The sequence below is a fragment of the Puma concolor genome, chromosome E4 (assembly GCF_028749965.1).
Source record: "Puma concolor isolate L17-30 chromosome E4, mPumCon1.1.hap2, whole genome shotgun sequence".
NCBI classification, from domain to species: domain Eukaryota; kingdom Metazoa; phylum Chordata; class Mammalia; order Carnivora; family Felidae; genus Puma; species Puma concolor.
Genome location: NC_141683.1, coordinates 59,763,126 through 59,790,070, shown reverse-complemented (window position 1 = coordinate 59,790,070; position 26,945 = coordinate 59,763,126). Strand labels below are relative to the sequence as shown.

Below are 26,945 nucleotides of genomic sequence, written 5' to 3'. Positions count from 1 at the left end.
ATAATGAAGAGTATTTCATGGAGTGGTTATGCTGTGCCAGGTACTACACTAACTATTTCAATTTACTTTTCGTAAGAGCCTCTGAGGTAGATCTTAAGATTAGCCCAAGTTCTAAGGGGTAAATGAGGTAGCCAAAACTCATTCTGGTTAGCTTAATTCCCAAGTTCAAGACATGATAGGCGGGCTGAGCCACTGTGTTCCACCCCATTCTATGTCTTCTCTTGGGGAGAGAGTTTCCTCAGGGGTCAGCACCCATGTCCAGATTGCTTTAGCGTCTCCCTTTCTCAAAGCTTACCTATCTTGACTCGGACATCTAGGCCTTCTTCGGACTCCTGAGTCTCGAACAATCCGTGGATCTCCAGGCTACATTTAATTACCACCGTGATAATGTTTTTCAGTTGCCTTCGCTCCACCTTCCACAGGGCGAGTAGTGCATCACCTTGAAGAGACAGATACACGGAGGGCTCCTGCCCCGCCCTGCCCTGGGGATCAGTTGTGTCTGGGGATTCAGACTGTTGTGTCTGAAATCTGGGTAGACACTCTTCAAACATTCCTCAAGGCGCACCTCAGCATTCCTTCCTTACCCCTCCCATCTCCGTGAGCCCCCCTACCTGCAAATTTTAAGATGTCTCCTCCAAAAATCAACACTTCTGAGAAAAGAAGAAAACAAGGTAAATCAAACTCCAATTCCTTAAAGCTAGTAAGAATTCATTCTTCATCCGTGGAATAGAAATTAGCTCAAGAGAACATTAGTTCAGAGTATAAATTCATGCTAAAGATGCCTGAAACAAGTTGCTTATACCCACTGAGGTGTTTCCTCAACTGTAGAATGCACACGGAACGAGACTAGTATGTGGTCTGTTTCTGTGAATGGGAAGAGACAGGAAGGCAGGTGGGGTTTCTGGTGAGGTCTGAAGACAGTGAGCTATGCCCATGATAATGGAGTGTTTCTCCTGATCAATGGAACGCTCGAGTGGCATGGGCAAGTGGAGGAATGACAGGACTCCGCATTGCAGTGAGAATCAGGAAACCGGAAAAGCACAACTACGGTCAGCTTGGGTGTTATTACCAACTTGCATTTTGTTTATGTAGGCTTTACAAGAGAAGTGGGCATTGTTTTCTCCTCTGTGTGTGTGTCACAAATTTGTTGAGCACCGTTGTGCTGAGTGGGATGCAAACAGGAAGTAGATACAGTTTCTGCTCTTAAGGAACATGAACTTTGGTCTAGTTGGGTGCCATTAAGATAATGCTGGAGAACGTAGAGCCCAGTAAGACTAGACCCTGAGTTTACCTTAATGGAGTAAGACTTTTTGCTTCATGAATAGTTCAAATGAAGAATACACACAAGATGGCCGGCAGAGGTTGAAAAGTCAGTTGGAAGTGCTTCCGACTCCATCATTAGAAGACAAAGCACTAATAAGTGAGTTATAAATCACTCACCTGTTCACACAACATTCTCTTAATGACTACGGTGGGCTTATGTCGATGCTCGCTTTTTTTGAGTCATTGAATATAACTCAAGTTCTTTAAAGGTAATCTCTATTTCAGTGTTTTAACTGGTCCAAAACATTCTGTCCCTCAGTCTGTGTTAGTGAGGTTTGATCACGTTCCTTCACTTGCACGATGTTAGTTTCCAAAAAAAAAAGACTGGTTTCATACACATTTCATGAGGAAAATAAAGGTAAGTGTTCTGTCAGGCTATCACCAAAAAAAAAAAAAACACCGGGAGACAATGAATTAAACATACGTAAGTCAGAAACCCGTGGGGACACTTACTCTCGACTATTGCGCTTATGTAGTGGTTGAGGATTTCCACCAACTGCTCAGCCCCTCGGTCCATGTACATGGCTGTGCTGAACTTCTCAGTCATTGCAGTAAAACCTGTAAGAAATGTCCACCTAGTTTCCTAGGCTCCCTGGAGGAACCAGAGGCAAGACAAGAGGAACTCATTGGAGAGCACTGGGCTCCAGCTCTTAAGAACGGGCAAGGTTTCTTCTCAGTGATCGTCAGCAGCCCCCCTTGTCTATGCTTATTATCTTAGGGGTCAGGGAAGGATGCCAGCTACCTCTTGCCTCCAAATTTCTCACCTTGCACAGGGACGGCTGCAATTCCCTTAGCTGGTCTAGAACTTCCATCCCATGGTATTGAAAACATACAACATGTAAACACTTCTGAAGAGGTGACAAGTTTACCGTTAAGATGTAAACAACATCTGGAGGACCATTTCCTGAGGTCAAGTTTGCCTGGGATACGTATGGGGCTTGGGGACTAGAGTCAGTGCTGTCGGGACACTGGAGTCTAAAGTTCCAGGCATGGGACCGGGGCATCTCAAAGGTTTTCCCATGACTGGACGTGTTGGGTAAGGGGAGACAGGAGGGCCAGGTACACAGGCTGTCCCTCTCCCTCCTGTTTTCTCCGTAGCGATATCCGTAATAGTGCAAAAGCTCAAAATGGGCCACCCCACTCTGCAATCGAGCTGTGCGTCCACCCACATGAAAGATTCCCTTTGTGCTTGCCTGAAATATCAACAAACATCAGGACTCCATCAAAATAATCCACAGACGGTCGCTCTGGAGAGAAGTCTCCATAGACAATGAGGTCTGGTAAATGCGCGGCTATTCTGACGATGGCCCGGTCCTGGGATTCTTCTCTTCGAGTGCTCATGTTCAAGGCAAGTGTTCAGGAGTTTATGGTCACAGCAAACAGTCCCCAGACAGACCTTCTGGAAAGAAAAGCTGAGAATGGAGGACATCTGACATATTCATTTACTCATTTTCCTATTCCTTTTCCTCCACCTGCGTTGTACTAAACTGTGAACGACACTTATTTAAGGGACTGAGTAGTGATAATGCCTGATGTGTGCAGTCATCCTTGAAAAGGGCCACTTTTCTATTCTGAGTACCCCTCACACACTGGGCCGCCAACCCTGAGCAGCTGTTACATGAATGAGCACCATTGCAAACAGGATGGGGTGAAAGAGGGCAGCCGATTGAGTCCATCCGTTTTCATGAAGGGATGAGCTGTTCAGTGCGCGAGTCGTGTTGCAGAGGGGTCAGTGGCACTTTTCACTCAGTCTACACCCCTTGTCCTTCTGTCCCCATGGGTCATCCTGCTCTCTCCCTCCCTTTCGTTCTCTCATCTTTTCTCTCTCCTTTTTGAGAATTAAAAAGCGTAGACGTGGGTTTTGTGGGTGGATATTTATACAAAGGTGAGCGGCAAAGTATTACATACAAGCAAGAGGTCAAGTGTATTTAAGGCACAGTCTTAAATAAACAGAGGAAAGGAATTCAAGGCTGTGTGTGTGTGTGTGTGTGCGTGCACGCGCGCGTGCACACACGCACAAGGTTTTAAACTGTAAGTAAAAGGAAATGTTGAAATTTCAATCCATTGCCCGGTTAGTTCTAAGAAAACTAGAATTTCCCAAGGCCTTCCTTTTGCTGTTGGGGCCAATGAAATGTTCATGCCTGGATGTTGTAAAAATCATGCTCTACCACGCTGACGAGAAATAGCATACCCAACCTTTTTTCAGAGCAATCCAAGTTCCTGGAATAAGTGATACAGGAAAATAAAAGAGCTTAAAAAAAAAAAAAAAAAAAAAAGACAGGGGGAAAAAAAAGGAACTGTTACTGACCATCAGGGAGGAACTGATTAGTAATTTCGACCAGACATACATAGGTCATATTGGGGTCTGTGAGAGGATTAGAAGGAAAAGTGAGACAGTTTTTTTTTTTAAGTTTATTTTTTTGAGAGAGAGAGTGTGTGAGAGAATGTGCACGTTTGCACATGAGTGAGCGGGGGGAGGAGAAGAAGGAGAGGGGGACAGAGGATCCGAAGCAGGCTCTGCACTGACAGCAGAGAGCCCAATGTGGCTCCAACTCATAAACCATGAGATCATGACCTGAGCCGAAGCTGGATGTTTAACTGACCGAGCCGCCCAGGTGCCCCAAGACAGTTAATATTAGTATTTTTAGCAAACTTTAAAGTGTCTGGAAAACCTCTCAAACTGAGCACTAAATATTAGGTATTGAATGACCTTTAAAAGGAAAAGTCAAACTCAATTGTTAAGAAGTGAAGAGAGATACAGAAATGTGTAAGTAAGGTTAAAAAATTAAAACATTCAATAAAAACCACAGCATGTACCAGGAACAATTAGTAGATCACATTAAGTCAAATAATTTCAGATAGTGAATTTGATAAGTGTTATATGAACTTACAAGAGGGTGGGAGAAGACTGAATTCCCAGAATAAACTGAGACTTAGGAAAAATGCTTAAGAAAACTTAGAGGGAGTTTTAAGCTTTATTAAAAGCAAAGAAATCTTTAAAAGAGGAAGAAGGGCAAAGCTTCTGCCTTCTTCACTACAGAGAATTGAAAAGTGTAACAAATATTGCTAAGAAAGAATTGAACTCCAAGCTAAGAAGGTAGTGATAAAGCACCCAGGCATTAAAAATTTTTTTTTAATGTTTATTTATTTTTGAGAGACAGAGACAGAATATGAGCAGGGGAAGGGTAGAGAGAGAGAGACAGACAGACACAGAATCCAAAGTAGGCTCCAGGCTCTGAGTGGTCAGCTCAGAGCCCCATGTGGAACTCAAACCCACGAACTGTGAGATCATGACTCTAGCTGAACTTGGACGACCAACCAACTGAGCCACCCAGGCACCCCAAGCACCTAGTCATTTTAAATAAATTCAAGGAGCCAGCCCCAGATAACCTATAAACACAAATACTGAAATACTGGACAGATGTAATCTCAAGAAGAGAGGAGCTGGAAAACTGGAGGTGGGCACATTCTCTTCTGAATTTCAAAAGATGAGGCTACAGGGGCCCCTGGGTAGCTCAGCCGATTGAACATCTGACTTCGGCTCAGGTCACGATCTCACAGTTTGTGGGTTTGAGCCCCATGTCGGGCTCTGCGCTGACAGCTTGCAGTCTGGAATCTGCTTCAGATGCTGTGCTCCCTCTCTCTCTCTCTCTCTCTCTCTCTCTCTCTCTGCCCCTCTCTGCTTGTGCTCTCTCTCTCAAAAATAAATAAACATTAAAAAAATTAAAAAAAAAGATGAGGCTACAGAAAACATAGACTGGTAAATATAATGTATCAGTCAGTATAAGCTAGGTCATGCTTCGTTAACAAACACTCCAAAATCGCAAATAAAGAAGGGCTATTTCCTGCTCATTTCTTGCTTGTGCTATGTATCTTTTGTAGGTCATCTGAGGCTTTCCTCTAGTGATGCCTTCGCTATGGGATCCGGGCTGGGACATTCTGGATGCCAACACAGTGGGAAGAAAGGATTAAAGGGACAGATTCATTCTTAAAGTGTCCTCCCAGAAGTAATATATTTCTCCTTCCACTCACATGACCTTGGCCAAAGAAAATTATGAGAACACGATTTCAAATAAGTGAAGTGCAATTCTACCGTGTGTGAGAGAGCTGGCATATTTGTGATAATCCAAATATTTGTTAATACGTGAGCACGTAGATAAGCAAGAGGGATTTAAAAGGAGTCAAAATGGATTCAGAGCCAAGAGCAGAGTTCTTTCCTTTTTTTTTTTTTTTTTAATTTTTTTTTTCAACGTTTTGGGACAGAGAGAGACAGAGCATGAACGGGGGAGGGGCAGAGAGAGAGGGAGACACAGAATCGGAAACAGGCTCCAGGCTCTGAGCCATCAGCCCAGAGCCCGATGCGGGGCTCGAACCCAAGGACCGCGAGATCGTGACCTGGCTGAAGTCGGACGCTTAACCGACTGCGCCACCCAGGCGCTCCAGTTCTTTCCTTTTTTGAAGTTACTGAATTTTTAAGTCAAGAGAAAGCCGTAGATAAAGTATATCTTGACTTTAACAAGATTTTAATGGCCAAATTTCTCACATCCTTACGGGTAAGACACAAAATTTTAGGAGTGATAAACACATAGTTCTCTGGTAACGCAGCTAACAGTCCTACCTAAAGGACACTGATTTGTGTTGTAGTGTCCATTCAGAGGGGAGCCTCTACGGGCACGCTAGAGGACATCTTTAAAGATGTAATTGGAGAGACAGCCAATGAACTGAATGACAGAATCAGGATCTTAAAATGTCTTCATTGACTAAAATAATAATGAAATTTCAGAAGAATAAAGGCAAAGTGCTATACATAGAATTTTAACAAAATCAAATGCATAGGCACACGGTACGAAAACTGCAAATTCCATGTTATCTCTTAAAAAACATTTTTATGGGGTGCCCGGGTGGCTCAGTCGGTTAAGCGTCCGACCGGCTCAGGTCATGATCTCATGGTTCGTGGGCTCGAGCCCCGTATCGGGCTCTGTGCTGACAGCTCAGAGCCTGGAGCCTGCTTCGGATTCTGTGTCTCCCTCTCTCTCTGCCCCTCCCCTGCTCATGCTCTGTCTCTGTCTCAAAAATAAATAAAACAATAAAAATAAATAAATAAATAAATAAATAAATAAATAAATAAAAACATTAAAAAATTTTTTAAACAGTGTAAAGTCCCCAACTGAGCAAACTTGGAAAGTGCTGGACTTCCTCGCGAGGGGCACAGCTGCCTCGCCTTCCAGACTGTAGTGAATCTTATCTTTAATGGAAAGATGATTGCTAAGATTCCATTGTTTTAAATAAGTTGATTTGAGGACTTGGGCAGGTTTTCTTAGGTTTATGATTACCAGGCAAGAAATTAGATTCATTTGGCCACGAAAATGACAAACGTATGAGGAAAAACGGAATAAGAAAATGATTTGTCTGTGGGCTGAAGAGGCAAAGACATCTCAAATGAATCCCTGAGAGTTTTTCTTGGGAACACTCCTAAGAAGACAACAGACAATTTCTAATTTAGAAGGCTTAGATTAATATTTACTCTGTGACGCATACCACATTTTAACGTATTGATAGGTTGCCTCAAAACAGCACTGTAGGGTAGGCCCCACTCCCATTTATAGATGCAGAAACTGAAGTTCAGAGAGATTAAGTTGCCTTGGTCCACACTGCTGGAAAGCCCAGGTCTCTGGGATTTAAATGTCTACGTTGTTTCTATCACACCTGCTACATCCCATTTGTGTATGTTTTTTTGTTTTTGTTTTTTAATATAATTTATTATCAAATTGGCTTACATACAACACCCAGTGCTCATCCCGACAAGTGCCCTCCTCAATGCCCATCACCCATTTCCCCCCCTCCCCCACGCCCCCAAGACTGAAAGAGCAAGCAGGCGGTTGAGACCCCCAAAGACATACCGAGAAAGAGTTTCGTGAAAGAAAGGAGTGCGCAGTTCCGTTCTACTCAAAACTCAGCAGTATCCACAAATGAAAATGAAATTAAAGATCAGTTATATCCATGATGGTTTCTCTAAATACATTCTCTAGAAACTTCTATAGATTTCAGCTTTCATCCAGTTTTTCACCACTCTGTAAAACCAGGTTTTACAAGGGTCCAAAGAGGAGATATTCTGAACTGCAAGGGATAATATCGTGAGGAAAGCTTGCCAGACCACTCTAGCCAAGGCAACTTGTCCTCTGTGCTATTAGGGCACTTAGAGTCTATAAATGTATTAAATGTGCCTTATTTCCTATTTAAATATCCTTACTTATCTATTGCTCTCTTTATGTCTTCCTGTGCATTGTAAACTCCTCTGTTTTAACAAATTTTTTTTTTTTTTTCAACGTTTATTTATTTTTGGGACAGAGAGAGACAGAGCATGAACGGGGGAGGGGCAGAGAGAGAGGGAGACACAGAATCGGAAACAGGCTCCAGGCTCTGAGCCATCAGCCCAGAGCCCGACGCGGGGCTCGAACTCACGGACCGCGAGATCGTGACCTGGCTGAAGTCGGACGCTTAACCCTCTGCGCCACCCAGGCGCCCCTAAACTCCTCTGTTTTAGAGACCCTGGTCTACACGTCCCCGTTTCTTCCAGAGCATCTTCCTACCACCCCCCCCCCCTTACACGGTAGGCACTTGCTATGTGAGGAGGCTATCGGGTGAGCGGTTGTAGGAGGTAAAGACAGCCTGCATCCAGGATAAACAGGATGAGGCCACATTTAAGACTTCAAGTTTTTTTTTTTTTAATTTTTTTTTTGACGTTTTATTTATTTTTGAGACAGTGAGAGACAGAGCATGAACAGGGGAGGGTCAGAGAGAGGGAGACACAGAATCTGAAACAGGCTCCAGGCTCTGAGCTGTCAGCACAGAGCCCGACGAGGGGCTCGAACTCACGGACCGTGAGATCATGACCTGAGCCGAAGTCGGACGCTTAACCGACTGAGCCACCCAGGCGCCCCAAGACTTCAAGTTTCTAACCTTACTTAAAAGCCCGGCAGAGATATATACATCATGATTATCTATCTATCTATCTATCTATCTATCTATCTATCTATCTATCAATCATCTATCTATCATCTACCTACCTACCTACCTACATACCTATCTGGGATTCCTAGCCCAAGGATTCCCCACTTTCCTCTAAGCTCCAATACCTGTCTTCCCAGAGGGCAGCCCTCACCTTTACCTCTGCAACCGTTCTTTCTACTGACATGCCACATACCTCTTCTTCCTCCAAGGCTGAGGAGAAGCCAGGGCCTGGATCAGGTACTAGATCTTTCGGGGGTGCTTTAAACAGGAAAGAGGTCTGGGCGACATTATTCTGAAGCCAGCAGAAGGGCTGTGTCCCCTTAGAGCTGACCCACAAAATGACAGTTTTGTCTAAAAGCCGTTTTCCAGGCCACACCCTCATCAGAAGGTCATTGTTTCCCCGCTCACTGACCCTGCTCCTGATTGGCTGGCCCTGCCCTCCCCTCCCCCACCAGTCCCAGTGACCTATTGCTCCTAGAGGGACTGGCTCTTTCCGGTTGGCAGGTAGGACAAGTGGGGCAAGGGTCAGGGAGACTGATATGACCCCCGAGTAGTTTTCATGTCTCTTTCTCTGACCTTGTGGAGGGTGGTTGAAATTAGGCAATAGTTTGTAGGTGGTTATTATAAAGCCACGGATCTCCAGAATAAGCAAACACCCAATTTGGTTATTGATTGATTTACCAGGACTATGAAATTTACCAGTACTTACTCTTCAGGCATTTCTGTGAGGCAGATTTTTGTGTGAAGAATTACGTACCTGTCTTTTTTGATCGGTTAGGTGCACGCTTCTGACCTCATTTACCCCAAAGGTAACTTGTGGCCCAACGCTGGCATTGGATTTGGGTTTCTCAATCCAATATGACACCGGCAAAATCTTTTAAGTGGCTGGCATATTTTCCAACAGCTTAAGTCATGTTTTGATTTCCTAGCTGTTCTTACGTATGTCATAACTACACTTAAAACATTTAGTGACACGTATGTAAAACTTGAATTTAAGAAAGTTGAACTGAAAAAGCAAGGAATCATTCTCAAGCCCAGCCCTCTAACTGAATTTACCGTGTGCTCCAAAAAGTTGTAAAACACAGTTGTCTTAACGGAGGAAGAGATTCCTTTAATTATGTCTGTCGAGAACATTTTCTGATGTCAGTTGTGGAAACCGGTCTTAATATAATTAGAATCATACCTCATATAATTAAACAGACCCCTTAGGGAGGAAGCCGTGTTAACATCAGTGTTTTCTATTTGTGTTTCATTATGTAAACAAGCTCCTGTTTTCTTCATGGAGAGGAACCTGGGCTCCCAGGTCAGGCCAACCTTTCCTGATTGTTTGAACAACTTTAAAGAGAGACCATCTGTTTACTAGGCAGAAATGAGTCAATGTTGCTTTGAAATGAATGCCAAACCACAAGAAGATTAGGTTAAAGAATTTATCTTGAGTATGCTCCACCCTGCCTCTGGGTCCCCCGCACCCCTACCCCAAGCAGCTTGTTTTCTGCTTTAACCTGTGGAAGTCTTAGAAATTCCAATAGTCACTACCCCAGAAGGTGTGCAAATAGGGGTAACATGGCCCACCTTTTTTGCAGGTATACTTTGGTCTAAGTACTTTTGGGGTCTACCTTCAATTAATAAGCTTACCGTTTTTCTGAAACTTACTACACTTTATTTTGTGTTAAAACGTTATTTTGATTGAGCTTTACAACAATCTTATCAAGTAAATACTCTCCTCACCCCATTTCACTCTTGGATATATACTAAAGCCCAGACACAAAGGGTAATAAGGTTTCACAGTTAATATGTAGCAGAGTTGAGCTGAAACACCCTGGGAACTCACCTAATGAAGTTTTGGGGACCAGTTAGAAATTTTGATAGAGAATTCAACTCAACAGGACTGATCAAGTGATTTGCACCACTGTGAAAAGTACTTCTACGGAGCTCAGTGCCTACATTGGTAGCGAGGGCTTCTGGTATATAAATTCTCCTAGATTTTCGAAAATAGTTGTGAAACTGGTCAGTGGACTATGTGTTTCCAATGTCAGCAAGAGTTAACTAGACTCTTAATTTTTAGGATTCAATAATGGGATGGATGAGAGTTCTGGGCATAAATAAAAGGATGAGCTGATGGTCTGTCCATGGAACTTCTGAGAACCAACAGGAAGATAATTGTGATTGTATCTAAATGCTACAATTAATTTGACGAAGTGGGGCTTAGAAGAACCCATTTAGGAAAGAGCAGGTTTTATTTATTTATTTTTTTTCAACGTTTATTTATTTTTTTTTTGGGACAGAGAGAGACAGAGCATGAACGGGGGAGGGGCAGAGAGAGAGGGAGACACAGAATTGGAAACAGGCTCCAGGCTCCCAGCCATCAGCCCAGAGCCTGACGCGGGGCTCGAACTCACGGACCGTGAGATCATGACCTGGCTGAAGTCGGACGCTCAACTGACTGCGCCACCCAGGCGCCCCAGGAAAGAGCAGGTTTTAATGAAAAGAAAGAAACATCACTTCAACATATATATTTTAATAAACTTTTTTGTGTCTATGCCATATTTCGTAATAGATGTTTTTCTTAAAGGTTTAACCCTAGGAAACACATACACACGTGCTCACACATGCCAAACTAATTCAAACAGCATGGTTTATACAAAGAAAGCAATAATGGGGCACCCGGGTGGCTCAGTCAGTTAAGCGTCCAACTTTGGCTCAGGTCATGATCTCACGGTTTGGGAGTTCGAGACCTGAGCTGGGCTCTGTGCGGATAGCTTGCTTCGGGTTCTGTGTCTCCCTCTCTCTCTCTGACCCTCCCCTGCTCATGCGCTCTCTCAAAAATAAACATTAAAAAAAGAAATTGGACTCTTCAGGACCTCTTTACTTCTGTGTCAAATTCTCTAATCCTTCCTCCTCGAAGGTGGATTACAGGGAAGGGATAAGTGATTAAAAAGTGCAAGGTTTTCACCGATAATTGCCTCGATCAGTTAAATATATTATTTAAAAAGTTCTTGGGGCACTGGGGTGGCTCAGTTGGTTAAGCGTCCAACTTCGGCTCAGGTCACGATCTGGTGGTTCGTGGGCGAATCCATGGTGTGGAGCCTGCTCGGGATTCTGTCTCTCCTCTCTGCCCCGCCCCCACTTGTGCGTGCGCACGCGTGCTCTCTCTCTCAAAAATAAACATTAAAAAAATGAATAAAAAGTTCTTTTTGTCATTGCTTCTTCAAACTTAGAAATAACTTGCTTTGCTGATTCCTTTGACTACAGTTCTGCCCAGGACGGGCTCTAGTAGGATTTTCAGAAGGAAGCTCAGTACTCCAAACTGGAGCTCCAATCAAATAGGATATTGATTATATTTCTAGCACGGAGTAGTCTATGTCCAGTCTCTCTCTTCAAAATGGGGACAAAGGTCACACATGTTTACACAAAGCTGACTTGGGGCCCCTGGGCGGCGCAGTGGGTTAAGCGTCTTGATCTTGGCTCAGGTCATGATCTCGTGGTTCAGGAGCTGGAGCACTGATGGCGTGGTGCCTGCTTGGGATTCTCGCTCTTCTGCTCTCTGCCCCTCCCCTGCTGGTCTGTGCGCACTCTCTCTCTCTAAATAAATAAGTAAACTTAAAAAAATTAAAAAAAAGAAAGCCAATTTATGTTCCAGGCATTCTACTAGGCACTTTGATTTGCCCAAAGTCATAGATTATAAACCATAGAGCTGGGATTCCAACTTAGGACTGGAGAGCCTTTTCGGCCACATTCTATCAATTATTGACTGTAATTCAATAACTGAGAAATCTTTTGTTACTCTGTAGCCATACAAGAATTGCTAGCATTCCATTACCCATTTCTCACTCTCTTTAGCTCTATTTCCTTTTACTTCTAGCTATTTCACCACCCTTCCCTGTAAAAGAGATAATTTAACCTTTCAACTCTCTCTGGTTGAGTAGTACAGAAGCAAGCCAAGGGTATGTAGGAGCAAGTATGATTTATTTGCGGCAGAGAGTAGAAAAAAAATGTTACTAATAGCCATAGATACATTCCTTAAGTCATATACAAAGAAACACTGTTATTAAAAGTTTGTTTTATTTTTCTGTGAAATTGAGTATTAGCCCCCAGTTTACAGTCTTTTTTTTTTTTTTATGGCTTCCAAACATTAGCACAGTTAATATCACCTCATCAATAACCAAATAATAAATCAAATTAGTCCCAGTGGTTATATGCCCACATCTAGATTGTTCGGGTGGTCAGGAACTCTTAGTTGTTTGCTTTAGCTTTTAGTTCTTGGTTATATCTATAAAGGAAACAGAAAAAGAATAATTATGCATCACCATAGATAACTATGTAATAAGAAGGGAATGGGAGGCATATTCCCTGTCTCCTTTCTCACTAGTCAAGAGGCTGTATGGTTTTAGCTACAATCTTCTCAGGGGCTGGTGGGTGAAACAGGCAGAAGGGAAAGTGACCTAAGGATTTTATTTGCATCTGGCTTCCAACTGCCAAAAAGTTTCAACAACATAACTGACAAATAGCTTCCTATACAAAAGTCTTATTTTGGCATTTTTATTCTTGAATTGTAACAGTGTAACAAACATGTGAACATACAAATAAAATTTAGCAACATGTGGTCATCTGGAACTTTATAATCATGGAACATCTTTCCTAAGAATAAAATGAATTGGGGATGAGATCCTAAGCACTAAAAATAAAATATACTTTTTAAAAAATAAAATAGGGGCGCCTGGGTGGCGCAGTCGGTTAAGCGTCCGACTTCAGCCAGGTCACGATCTCGCAGTCTGTGAGTTCGAGCCCCGTGTCAGGCTCTGGGCTGATGGCTCGGAGCCTGGAGCCTGTTTCCGATTCTGTGTCTCCCTCTCTCTCTGCCCCTCCCCCGTTCATGCTCTGTCTCTCTCTGTCCCAAAAATAAATTAAAAAAACGTTGGAAAAATAAATAAATAAATAAATAAATAAATAAATAAAATAGACTTTTGTGATGCTGACAGGCTACTGAGTTTTTAGCAGTTTGTAGACACTGGGTTAACAGAATAGTAAAGCTAAGGCCTATTTCTTCAATTCTCATTAATCCAAAGAAGAATTAACCACCAAGTTAGAGTCTTTCCCTTCTACAACACCCAGAGCTTCATTTACTATTCTGTCCCAGATTATAAGGGTGGAGAATAGAGCACAAGAAGTAACTTTTCCACGAAGTCTACCAGAATCCCAGATTTCTCTAAAGGTTCTGATTTCAAATATCCCATGGTGCCTGTCTAAATGCTCCAGAGTCCAACACTTATATTTTGAACTAAATCTCCCAATCTACTGTTGTGACTGAAAACAGTGCCGAAAATCCTTTTGTCAAACTGTATCTGTGTTTCCACTTTAGAGATAATGATTCCAAATGTTGCATTCAGTGTGTTTGCAGCCCTCCCATTATGGCTTAATATAAAGTTAAAATGCAACGGTGGATGAGAAAAATACTCGTGAAGAAAGTCACCGTACAGACTGAAGTTTCTATCAATACAACTAAGCTCTAAAAATGCTTTTTGGATGTGCGGTAGAACAAGTGAGTGATTCATCATCCATCCATTCTGTGCTAGAGGATAATGAAAGGATTCACGTGTCAAGCTAGGATAGCAAAGATGAGAAAAATGAAGGACAGAACAGAACGCCTTCTGAAAGGAAGGCAAATTATAACTGAATATTGTCCATTTCTTTAGTATGGAGATCATTTAATTTTTTTTTAGCCAAAGAGCACTGTTTTGCAATTTAGGAAGGTTCTGTGGTTCAAGCGAAGCCGGAGCCTTCATCTACGCTGAGCTCGAGGCAGAGTGTGAACCAGTCACTGACAATATTAACTACCGAGTACAGACAAGCTTCGCAGACATAGTGCGCTCAGCTCCAGACCGCCACGATAATGAATATTTTGTGAATGAATCTTCAAATGAATATTTTAGCTTCCCAGTTCATATAAAAGTGACATTTACGCTATGCTGTATTCTATTAAGTGTGCAATCGCAGTAGGTCTAGGAAAAAAAGTACATACCTTGATTTAAAAACATCGCTTAAAAAAACGCTAACCATCATCTATGTTTTCAGCAAGTCATAATCTCTTTGCTGGTGGAGGGTCTTGCATCAACGCTGATGACTGCTGACTGACCCGGGTGGTGGCTGCGGAAGGTTGGGGTGGCTGTGTTTTCTTAAAACAGGACAACGAAGTTGCCACATCAACTGACTCTTTCACAAATGATTTCCCTGGGGCATATGATGCCATTCGATAGCACCCACAGTGGAACTTCTTTCAAAACGGGAGTCTATCCTCTTAAACCCTGCCACCGCTTTATCAGCTACATTTATGTAATATTCTAAATACTGTACTTTGTTGTCATTTCAACAATCTCCACAGCACCTTCACCAGCAGATTCCATCTCAAGAAACGCTTTCTTTGCTCATCCATAAGAAGCAACTCCTCATCCATTCAACCCTGTGATTGCAACAATTCAGTCCCATCTTCAGGCTTCGCTTCTCATTCTAGTTCTCTTGCTGTTTCCACCACATCTACAGTCACTTCCTCCACTGAAGTCTGCAACCCCTCCAAGTTATCCACGAGGATGGAAATGGACTTCTTCCAACCTCTTATTCATGTTGATATTTTGACCTTTCCATGACTATTCTTAACGGTACCAGGATGGTGAATCCTTTCCAGGTTTTCAATTTACTTTGCCCAGATCCATCGGAGGAATCACTCTCTATGGCAGCTATGGCCTTACAAAAGATAGTTCTTAAATAAGAAGACTTGAAAATCAAAATGACTCCTTGATCCAGGGGCTGCAGAATGGATGTTGTGTTAGCAGGCATAAACAAGTGAATCTTGTTGTACATCTCAATCGGAGCTCTAGGGTAACCGGACACATTGTACATGAACAGGAATATTTTGAAAAGAATCTTTTATTCTGAGCGGCAGGTCTCCACAGTGGGCTTAATATTCAGTAAACCACGTTGTAAATCGAGGTGCTGTCACCCAGGCTTTGTTCCATTTCTAGGGCACAGGCAGAAGAGACTGAGCATTATTCTTAAGGTCCTCAGGATTTTCGGAATGGTGCATGAGCACTGACTTCAACTTAAAGTCACCGGCTGCAACAGCCCCTAACAAGAGAGTCAGCCTGTCCTCCGAAGCTTTGAAGCCAGATATCGGACTTCTCCGTAACTGTGAAAGTCCCGGAAGGCATCTTCTTCCAGTAGGAGGCTGTGTCACCCACATTTAAGATGTGTTGTTTACCGTCGTCGCCACCTTCGTCATCTTGCTCCATCTGCTGGGTAACTGGCTGCAGCTTGTCCGCCAGCACCTGCTGCCCCACCTTGCACTGTATGTGGCGGAGACGGCTTCTTTCCTTGACCCACAGGAACTGACCTCTGCTGGCTTCAGACTTTTCTTCTGCAGCTTCCTCACCTCTCTGAGCCTTTCAGAGAACTGAAGAGAGCGAGGGCCTTGCTCTGGATCGGGCCTTGGCTACCGGGAACGTCGTGGCCGTTTGATCATCTGTCCAGACCACTAAAACGTTCTCCGCATCAGCGATGAGGCTGTTAAGCTTTCTTATCGATCGTGCGTTCACTGAAGTAGCACTTTTGATTTCCTTCCAGAACTTTCCCTCCACATTCACAGCGTAGCTAAATATTCGGCACAAGAGGCCTACCTTTTGGCCTATCGCGTCGGCTTTCAGCCTGCCTTCCTCACTAAGCTTACTTATGTCTAGCTTTTGACTTAAAGTGAGAGATGTGCATCTGTTGCCTTTCACTTGAACACTTAGAGGCAAACTGTAGGCTTATTAATTGGCCTATTTTTACTATTGTTGCGTCTCAGGGAATAGGGAGATCTGAGCAGAGGGAGGGAGATGGGGGAATGGCCCAGTCGGCGCAGTTAGAACACACAACGTTCATCAGTGAAGCTCACGGCCTCATTTGGACGTGCTTCGTGGACCCCCAAACAACGACAGCAGTAAAATCAAAGATCACTGACCACAGAGCACCACCACAAGATTGTGAGAATGACCAAAATGTGGCACACAGACACGAAGGGAGAAATGCTGTTGGGAAAATGGTGTCGACAGACTTGCTCGACGCAGGGTTGCCACAAACCTTCCGTATGTAAAAAGCGCAACATCTCTGAAGCACAATGAAGTGGAGTGAAACGAAAATGTGGGACGCCTACAAACAGTTTTAAAAATATTCATAGGATACTTTCTGACAAGACCCGTAGCCTCACGCCAAACATCATTTCCAACCACTACATAACCACACCCATTTTATTATCTATAATTGAAAGCGAGCGTTTAAAATGTTCATGGAGAAAATTACTTAGTATTTCGTAAATCATGTCTGTTGTCTTAAGACAGATTCTGTGAATGGGCTGTATTTCTAGATAATACACAGTCAGATTTGAAACCTATGTAGCAAACATATTGCTTAACACTTTGAACTTAAGCCCCCAGATTTTTCTAGAAACTTCTGCTTCAGGCCTATTCCATCTTAACATCATACATGAATCTTAAAAAAAAAAAAAAAATGCACTGCCATCTGGGTGGCTTCTGAGGCAGATTTCTCTTTTTACACCTTTGGTGGGCTTACCTCCAAATACGAAAGAGCTGAGAGGCCCCTGCTGCCCCCACGAAGAAATTAACAGCAAACAGACTCCAGTTTTTTGGAATAATTACAAGTGAGTATCTTGACCAAATAAACCCTGTTGAAACAAAAGATTTTTTTTTTTTTTTAAAGCACAGGTACTGCTGCAATATCTTTTGAACATTCTGTATTAGAGCAATATAATTATAAGACCGTGACAACATAAAGCAGGATAAAAGAAAAGCTATGCTTTGAGACTTTAATAAAGTTGCTATAATTCAGTGTTACACAAAATACGCAGTTCTTACATCAACAGGGAATCTTTACAGGGCAAATGAATATTAACCAACTTTTTTTCCTACTTGCAAAAATATGTTCGTGGTAAAACAAACAAACAAACAAACAAACAAACAAACAAACAAACCAAAAACCCACGCAGATACTTATTCACAGTAACCCTCTTATCGAATAATTAACTGCCCAACGAGAACACTGTTAACTCCTTTGTGTGTGAGTGCATGTGCGTTTCAAACGTTAAACCGTTAAATAAATTGATGTAAGACAAAAACAAAAATACTGAATGCCCTAAATGGAACAGGGAAAATGCTCATTTAATTTACCTGTAGCCATGAGAACAGCAGACTGAGCTGTGCTGAGTTTCTCTGCAGGTCTGGCCATGTCAGCCAGCCCAGCACACACGAGGCCCTGGAGAGACACATTAACACACAGCAAGAAAAACAGCCTCATGAGTGTGCAGTCATAGTTCTTCACTTTATTTATTTATTTTTAACGTTTATTTATTTTTGAGACCGAGAGACACAGAGCATGAACGGGGGAGGGGCAGAGAGAGAGGGAGACACAGAATCGGAAACAGGCTCCAGGCTCTGAGCCGTCAGCCCAGAGCCCGACGCGGGGGCTCGAACCCGCGGACCGCGAGATCGTGACCTGGGCTGAAGTCGGACGCTCAACCGACGGAGCCACCCAGGCGCCCCAATAATTCCTCATTTTAAATAACACAAAGTTTCAGAGATTTCCACACGATAGTAGCTATGATTTTAGTATCCGCGCATTAAGAAAATATATACGTCACCAAAAACTACAATGAGTTCAGGGCTGCTTTTCGCATTTGTGTCTTGTTAACCACATCAAGTGGCCTCATATATTTGAAAATTAGTAGTGTGTGCGTATTCTTTTTTAATTTCGTTAAAAAAGTAACTATGTTTGAAAGTTATTAAGAGAGAGAGAGAGGGAGGAGAGAGACAGAGCATGAGCAGTGGAAGGGAAAAAAGAGAGGGAGACACAGAATCTGAAGCAGGTTCCCGTCTCTGAGCTGTCAGCATTGGGCCCGATGCAGGGCGTGAACTCGTGAACCGTGAGATCATGACCTGAGCAGAAGTCAGTCTCTTAACCAACTGAGACACTCAGGTGCCCCTGCGTGTGTGTATTCTAACAAATAATACTTTTTTCCACATATGAAATTATATATATATATATATATATATATATATATATATATATATATATTTTTTTTTTTTTTTGGCTCTCAAAAAATTTGCATGAGTGGGGGAGGGGCAAAGGGAGAGGGCAAGAGAGATTAGAATCCCAAGAGGGTTCTGCACTCAGCATACAGAGCCTGATACAGGGCTTGATCTCATGACTGTGAGCTTGTAGCTTCAACTGAAATCAAGAATTGGATGGATGCTTAACTGGCTGACCTGACCACCCAGATATCCCATAGTTATATATTCCTTTTTTTAAGAAAATGTTTATTCATTTTTGAGAGAGAGAGGAAAAATGAGCATGGGGGAGGGGCAGAGAGAGAAGGGGACAGAGGATCCGAAGCAGGCTCTGTGCTGATCGCGGCCAGCCCGATGGGGGCTTGAACTCCTGAACCGCGAAATCATGACCTGAGCTGAAGTCAGATGTTCAACCCATTGAGCCACCCGGGCGCCCCCAAAATTATATATTCTTCATACATGTTGGAAACCGCTGGTGTGGTGGATGCCTAAAAGCTGTTTAGGCATTTATGTAATTTGTATAGCGTCCTCCTTTCATGTTTTGGTCAGTGTTAATTCTTTTCTAAAAGTGGAAGTATCTGAAAAGCTCTGTTATAATTTCAGTTTCTTGGCTGGATAATTTTTCTTTAATGTCAAAGGATACATGGTTATTTCTCCCCTGCTCTGTCTTTAACACTGTTATGTAATCATCCTACTAAAACCCTACCATCAGCATCACTCAGAAAGTTCAGTAATGAGTCTTTGGTTATGCTGGTTATGCTTGGTTATGCTGCTCTATTGCAGAGATAAGAATATGTAATAAAATGATCTTTATTGATGAAAAATTCAAACCTACACAAAATAAAAGACGAGGACAAAGAACCCCTACATACACATCACCCAGAGTTAAAATTCTGCCACATTTGCTTCACCTCCCCTCTTCCCTTTTATCCGTTAAGTATTTTATTTATTTATTTATTTATTTATTTATTTATTTATTTATTTATTAAATGTTTATTTTTGAAGGAGAGAGACAGAGCATGAGCAGGGGCAGGGCAGAGAGAGAGGGAGACACAGAATCCGAAGCAGGATCCAGGCTCTGAGCTGTCAGCACAGAGCCTGACGAAGGGCTTGAACCCACAAACCATGAGATCATGACCTGAGCTGAAGTTGGACTTAACTGGCTGAGCCACCCCAGGCACTCCTATCCTTTAAGTACTTTAAATCAAATCCTAGATGTCATTAAAGAATATGTCTTTAAGAAATTATTTTTAGGTTTTATGGAGTTTCTGAAAGATGCTCTCACATGGAAAATATAAATCAGCAAAGGAGTTTGCTCCTAAACAGAACACAGACATACTTGTGAATTTATACACAAATTTAAGTCAAGAACAAAGGGTTTTGAATTAATAAAGTCAGTAGGTCAAGAAGGCAACGATTCTGATTTAAAAGGGGGCAAGTGGGTAAGCAGGGGTACAACCAGATAAATCATGGCTAATGCGATTTTGCCTCTTGTTAACTTTCACCCACAGTCCTGTGATTTTTCTCCCAAAAGCTTCCTAATCATCCTTCCTCCATTCTTCTTTTAGGTCCCCATGTGCATTTTTTCCATTTCATATTTGTTCTACTTCTACGGGGTGGAATACTGCCTTTGAAATGGGGAACAAAGGGGTTGATTTCTGCTATTGACCTACTGGGTCCACGTATTATACTGAGGCTTGCTGCACAGATCTATGAACACTATAGGCTACATTCTAGCATCTTCTTTTAGAAGAAGTCAGTGGTCATGATTTATTTATGCTCACAGTATACCCTTTATTTTTCTGGGACACCTTAGTAATTATTCTCTCCCACAAAGGTCTTGAGCTCTCTTTCTACTTCTACATCATTCTAAGCTTATGTAAATTAGCTTAGAAAATCTCACTGTGGGGAGCCTAGGTGGCTCAGTTAGCTGAGCTTTAGGACTCTGGATTTCGGCTCAGGTCATGATCTCTCATGGATCTGATCTCATGGTTGTTGGGGTTGAGCCCCGCACTGGGCTCCGCCCTGAGGGCACGGAGCCAACTTGGGATTCTGTCTCTCCCCTTCTCCCTGCCCCTCCCCTGCACTCGTTCTCTCTCTCAATAAATAAACATTTAAAAAAAGAAAAAAAAAAAAAGAAAATCTCACTGTGAATCTATTCTCCATCACTTACTAGCTGTGTGACTTTGGTCAGATTACATAACACTTTGTCTTAAATTCCTCATGTATAAAATGAGAAAACCAGTAGCTACCCTTGCAAAAATGATATATGATTAAATGAAACAATATGCACAGGTGCCTGGTAAATACTATTATTAACAACAAGAACAGACAGCTTTTGTCTGTAGAGTAACAGAGAAAAAGGAATGTTAGTTTTCTGTCCTTTCCTGCATTACTAGCCTTAGGCTAGGAGGCAGCAGGTTTTCATCTTTATTATGAAGCTTATTCAAATAATAGAACTACATAGATTTTATTCAGAGAGTGTTTAGAAAAACAACAAGATTGTGTAAAATATTCTCCGACATACAAAGAAAATACCAGGTTAGATCTACAGCGACTATTTTAAAGGTGGTCATTTAAGTGTAAGTGCATAGGCTTTGGAGTCAAACAGACCTGGGGTTTCAAGTCTTGATTGTGCCCCTTACCACGATGGTATATTCAGTCATCTAGCTCTTTGAACCTTAGTACCCCTACCTGGAAGATGGTAATAACATTTAGTAATATTTGCTTCTCAGATTTTTTTCTGGTGAAGATCAAATTACGAGACCATGTATCAGATAATCGAATACAGTTTGGCATTTAGTGGACTCAAGTCAGCTTCCTGTTTCCATTAGTTAAAAAACGCTCTTCAAATTATCTAAAGCCCAGGACTACGGTTCTTTTTGGCATCTGATTATCTCCACTGGGTGGGGTAGATATTCCTCAGATGGTATAAAAACCTTTTTTCTTTCTTTCCTTCAATATTTTCTCCTCTATTAAAAAAAAAAACAGTCTCAGGATGCTTTTAGAGGAGTTAAAAAAATGAGATACACCACTATAGAATATTCCAATTCCCAAATGCTTAGAGACAGCAAAGCCCTCAGGATTTTTAAGCCATTAATTAATCTACATAAATAGTCCCAGCTGGAAAAGCAAACAAATAGGTATTAAAAATCTGCACGGATAATCTTAAAATAGCTTAATTTATTCTTAAGGAGAAGAGGAAATAAAAAAAATTAGCTACACAAAATGGTCTATTATTTGAGAGGTAAGTATAACCCTGTTTGTACAAAAAGACTATGAACAAAGATAAAAGCTCTCTTAAGTGACCTTCACAGAATAGTTTCCCAGGCTAGCCAATGATCTCCATTCCTTCTGTAAACAAGCTAACAGAGGTCCAAAGGCATGCTGGATACTCATGGTTTTTCATTCTGTACTGCATTCATGAATTTTTGCTCCCACCAGCTGAACTGAACTTTTGTCAACTTTGCCCTTAAACCTAATGTAACCTACATAATTTAATGAACTATCAGGGAATCACATGAAATACAAAAGAGGTTGTCATTTTTATGAAAACTAAGTGACTGCTCTGGAAAGACTGAATAAAGGCAAGTTGCTGAAGCCTGCGGTCAAATGCGGTGAGAACAAGACAGATATAAAAAGACTGGGTGGGAAAGCCATAAAGATCCAGCAGATTTCTGTTCTTATGCTATTATGAAAAGTGTCTGTGAACTTGCTTTGCTTTAAACAAAACTAAAGTAGAAACTTCTTAAAAACTTTTTTTTTTTTTGTTTAAAGTATCTCTACCCCCAACCTGGGGCTCAAACTCACTACCCTGAGATCAAGAGTCGCATGCTCTTCCAACTGAACCAGCCAGGCGCCCCTAAACTGGAAATTATACAGGATGCATTACCGCATAATTCATCCAAAACAGAACATGTGGAAATGAATGGATCCATACAGAAAGAAAAGCTTTAGCCCTATAGATGACTGGCAAATGAGTGTCTCTTAAGTTAAAAGAAAATATTTAAGATATATAACTATTGTTTTTTTTTTTAAATGTTTATTCATTTTAGAGAGACAGAGTGTAAGCAGGGGAGGGGCAGAGAGAGGGGAAGACACAGAATCCGAAGCAGGCTCCAGGCTCCGATCTGTCAGCACAGAGCCTGACGTGGGGCTCGAACTCACGAGCTGTGAGATCATGATGAGCCGAAGTCTTATGCTTAACCGACTGAGCCACCCAGGCAACCCCAGCATTGTTTTTTAGGATTATCCATTTTGACCTCAATGATTAATTATTTGCTCTCAACAAAAGTAGTTAAGAAGGATTCCACTATAGTTAAATGTCTGAAAGTATAGTCTGAAATTCTTAATACAGAACATATGTCCCCTGGAGTAGTAACGGTTATGTGTCATGGACAGGCTACCATAGATGAATTATTATCATCTGCTGCTATGCCATCATCAGAAGACTATGTATGATTTCAACATGAACTTAAAATAGATATTTTTAAAGGAGACAGAGAGCCCACAAGGCACATGGTGTATATCATATTGTTAATGTTTCAAAACTTTGTTCAAACCCTTTGTCGATGTTTCAGAAGAAACACCAAAGCTATTGATAAAATCCTATAAACTTCTATGTTGTGACAAACTTGAAGTCAAAAGTACACCCAAATTTATAATAAATAGGGTCAATCATTCTTACTCTTTCAATAATGGTGCTAGAAAGAATTGTTAAGCAATCAATTACACTTTATAGACATACAGTTACTATATAATTTTCAGTGCTGACACAGAAGAGATAGAAAATAATAATACACTTTCCATTAGTGTTTTTTTAGTATCATACTAGTTTTGAATGGTGTTTTTGCTTTGATCTGCATTTTGATTAACAGACAACCCATTTTAACATTAAAAAAAATAAAAAAGAGGACGTTCACATATCACACATCACACTAACTGGGTTTCCTACAAAGGGACCATTAGTGTCAGTCACCAAAAATTTCAAGTGTTGTTGTTGTTGTTGTTTTGTAACTTGTTCTACTGACATTTTAGCCTGTGTCACCCTCAACTGTTCTATTTCTGCTCTGCAGGTATCCGCATTTACATTAACCATTTGCACAGCTCATAAAAATTGCATTATGGGAAACTGAAGCAGGGCCTGCCCTGGCTCTGCTGTTCTTCATTGCGTATTTTGTCCATTATCTCACAGCAACTACACTGCTACAGTCTCCATTACCATTTAAAAAGCATCTGGAATTCCATGCTAGCCACGGGAATTAACATATATTCAATACATTCAATATATATTCGATATATTCATATATTCATATATTTATTCAAACCGGACACAAAATTATGTGTGAGGCTGAATGAACAATAAAAGCAAATCTTATCCTTAATGGTTATTGTAGAATAATTTCAATCATGTCCTTAGGATTCTGAATCCCATTTTATTAAGGAAAGTAATTCATGTGAATGCATGTTTACAAATATTAGTAAGACAGCTTACAAGACAGCCTTTGCTATAAAAGTCTACATTAAAATTCAGTCTGGGGGCGTGTGGGTGGCTCAGTGGGTTAAGCATCTGACTTCAGCTCAGGTCACAAATCTCACCGTTCGTGGGTTCGAGCCCCCCATCTGGCTCTGTGCTGACAGCTCGGAGCCTGGAGCCTGCTTCGGATTCTGTGTCTCCCTCTCTCTCTGCCCCTCCCCTGCTCACTCTGTCTCACTCTCTCTCAAAAATAAATAAACATTAAAAAAAAATTCAGTGTGGACCCTCGAATTCTTGTCCTGAGCCTCTTGTGAGGTGTCTGTCCTATATTTAAAAAAAAAGTTTATTTATTTATTTATTTTTGAGAGATAGAGAAAGAGGCAGAAAGAGAGGGAGACAGAGAATCCCACGCAGGCTCTGTATTTTCAGTACACAGCCCGACGTGCGGTTTGAACTCATGAACCGTGAGATCAAGACCTGAACCTAAATCAAGAGTCGGATGCTTAACTGACTGAGCCACCCAGGCGCCCCGAGTCTGCCCTACTCATGGAGTTCTACCAAACAGGAATGGGGACACGAATGAACAACTTTCACTTGCTTAATGAGGAAGTGGGGTATACACATAGATGGAGGTGGATTACCAAACCTCAATTAGCCCTCCGGGGAATACACGTAGGCTTGTAATGGGATTTAGCGTACAGTTACGTTGATGAATCGCATTCAGTTATAGGGCAACAAAACATAGATCAAATGTCTGTTTAACTAAGTCACATGAAAAGGAGAAAAAAAAAAGATCTTTCTGTGGGAAAAACATCAGTAAATGTACATAATTCTGGTTTTTAGTAAGTTGAAAGTGAGTGAAAACTACTTAGTAATTATGTTATCGAGTCAGGAAGAAAATCAGAATGAAGTGCTGGGGAAGCAGATGAAGTTAAGGCACCATTATCTACAACTCAGTGACTGGCACTTATTCTGAAAAAGGCTCTAAAGACATGGGTGATAAAAAGCAGTATCATTTTCCCCTCCCTCTATGAACTTTGTAGTAGTTCTGAACATAACTACCCATTATCTGTGCTTTGCTTTTTGGCCCCGTGAATAGCAGCTGCACTTCCTGGTAACATCCTGTATCTTTCCCTGAGTGTCTGTGAACACACACAAGAGGTAAAGGCTGTAAACGGTGTGAAACAGGAAAACGAACATGCTGCGTCTGTGTAAGAAACAACGCAAGACAGATGGCTGAACTGACACAGAACTCTCAGACCATAAAGCTAGTTTTTAACGGTTAGAGTGAGCAGAAGCATTAAAGATGACATATTAAAACTTAAAAACAATTTTTTAAATGTTTGTTTATTTTTGAGAGTGAGACAGAGTGAGTGGGGGAGGGGCAGAGAGAGAGGGAGACACAGAATCCCAAGCAGGCTCCAGGCTCTGAGCTGTCAGCACAGAGCCCGATGCGGGGCTCGAACCCAGGAACTGAGAGATCATGACCTGAGGCCGAAGCTGGAAGCTTAACCGACTGGGCCACCCAGGTGCCCTTAAAACTTTTTTTTTTTTTAATTGATGGGAGGGTTTTGCAAAATACCGTTAAAAAGACAACCACAGGCCCAAAATGGCATCACTTAGTTCAAGACACTAATACCTAACGTAACTGCACTTTCAACCTCCCCCAGAAAGGTTGTCTTAACTAGTCAGTTAGGAATTTTCTGGTCAGCACCAATGAGGTACTCTCCGGCATAGGCCCTCTCCCCATCCCCAAAGAATAATTCGCCTACTAAGACTCTTTTGTCCCCAAGTGAAGGTGACCTCACCAGGAGATAATCTTTTTTTTCTGTTTATGACTTCTTTGTCCTGCCTTTAAAAACTTCACTCTTTCTGTAGCCCTGGGGAGTCTCCCTCTCTATTCATTCGCTAAATGGGATGCTGTCTCATCCATGAATCATTTAATAAAACCCCTCAAGCTTACTTGGTTGAATTTTGTTTTTTAACAATACAAATAATTAAAAAAAGAACTGCTCTGTAGTTCTGTATAAAATGCAGCTCAGAAACACTAACCTACTCTAGTCATTTTATAAATAAGGGGACAAAATGACAGATTTAATTTACCTAAGGCCATAAGATTAAGGGACAGCCAATTCTAACATTCTCAGCTACTTAGATGTATAGCTGAATTTCTGAAATTGTTCTAACAATTTTTTTTTAATTTTTTTAATTTTTTAATATTTATTTTTGAGAGAAAGACCGAGAGAGACAGAGCGCGAGCTGAGGAGGGGCAGAGAGAAAGACAAGAATCCAAAACAGGTTCCAGGCTCTGAGCTGTCAGCACAGAGCCCGACGCGGGGTTCGAACTCACGGCAAGATCATGAACTGAGCCAAAGGCAGACGCTTATCCGACTGACCCGCCCAGGCGCCCCGTGTTCTAACGATTTAAAATATTACATTTAAGAAAATTAAAATGGCCTACAACTCAACAAAAAAAAACTTGATTAAAAAATGGACAGAGGGTTTGAATAGACATTTCTCCAAAGTTATACAAATAGTCCATAAACACATGAAAAGAGTCTCAGCATAACTAATCACACTTGAAAATGCAAATCAAAACCACAACGAGCTACCACTTTCCACCCATGAAGATGGCTATTATAAAGCAACAACAACAACAAAAGTAACAAGTGTTGGCAGGCTAGACGTGGAGGAATTGGAATCCTTGTGAACTGCTGGTGGGAATGTAAAAACAGTGCAGCCGCTGCGGAATATAGTGCGGCAGTTGCTTAAAATAATATTGATCCAACAAATCCACTTCTGGGTACATACCCCAAAGAACTGGGAGCAGGAACTGGACCGGATATTGTATGCCATTGTCCACGGCAGCATCATCCACTGTAGCCAAAAGGCGGAAGCAACTCAAGTGTCCATCAACAAATGAATGGATGTGCTTGACACTAAGAGAATCGTTAAGATGGCAAATTTTATGTGTCGTTTGCCACAATTAAAAGAACAAAAAGCCTACAGACTAGTACTTTTCACAT

General features: G+C 41.7%; 2 protein-coding genes across 7 annotated transcripts in view; both read right to left on the bottom strand.

The window, feature by feature from the left end:
• The window catches only part of ADCY10 (adenylate cyclase 10), a 79,221-nt gene extending 69,484 nt beyond the window's left edge, over window positions 1-9,737 (bottom strand). Inside the window, exons 1-5 of one of the 6 annotated variants that reach the window (XM_086694217.1) lie at window positions 8,528-9,737; window positions 2,517-2,722; window positions 1,777-1,881; window positions 612-650; window positions 296-439 (exon numbers count right to left, since the gene is read on the bottom strand). In XM_086694217.1, the coding sequence (XP_086550343.1) occupies window positions 296-439; window positions 612-650; window positions 1,777-1,881; window positions 2,517-2,664 (436 nt within the window). In that variant the 5' untranslated portion in view covers window positions 2,665-2,722; window positions 8,528-9,737. The remainder of the gene's footprint in view (window positions 1-295; window positions 440-611; window positions 651-1,776; window positions 1,882-2,516; window positions 2,723-8,527) is intronic. The other 5 variants (XM_086694216.1, XM_086694218.1, XM_086694213.1 and 2 more) reach the window with 5 other exon arrangements.
• A 2,544-nt stretch (window positions 9,738-12,281) lies between these two features.
• The window catches only part of MPC2 (mitochondrial pyruvate carrier 2), a 30,472-nt gene continuing 15,808 nt past the window's right edge, over window positions 12,282-26,945 (bottom strand). Inside the window, exons 3-5 of the mRNA XM_025926274.2 lie at window positions 17,547-17,631; window positions 16,933-17,044; window positions 12,282-12,604 (exon numbers count right to left, since the gene is read on the bottom strand). Of these exons, the coding sequence (XP_025782059.1) occupies window positions 12,568-12,604; window positions 16,933-17,044; window positions 17,547-17,631 (234 nt within the window). The 3' untranslated portion in view covers window positions 12,282-12,567. The remainder of the gene's footprint in view (window positions 12,605-16,932; window positions 17,045-17,546; window positions 17,632-26,945) is intronic.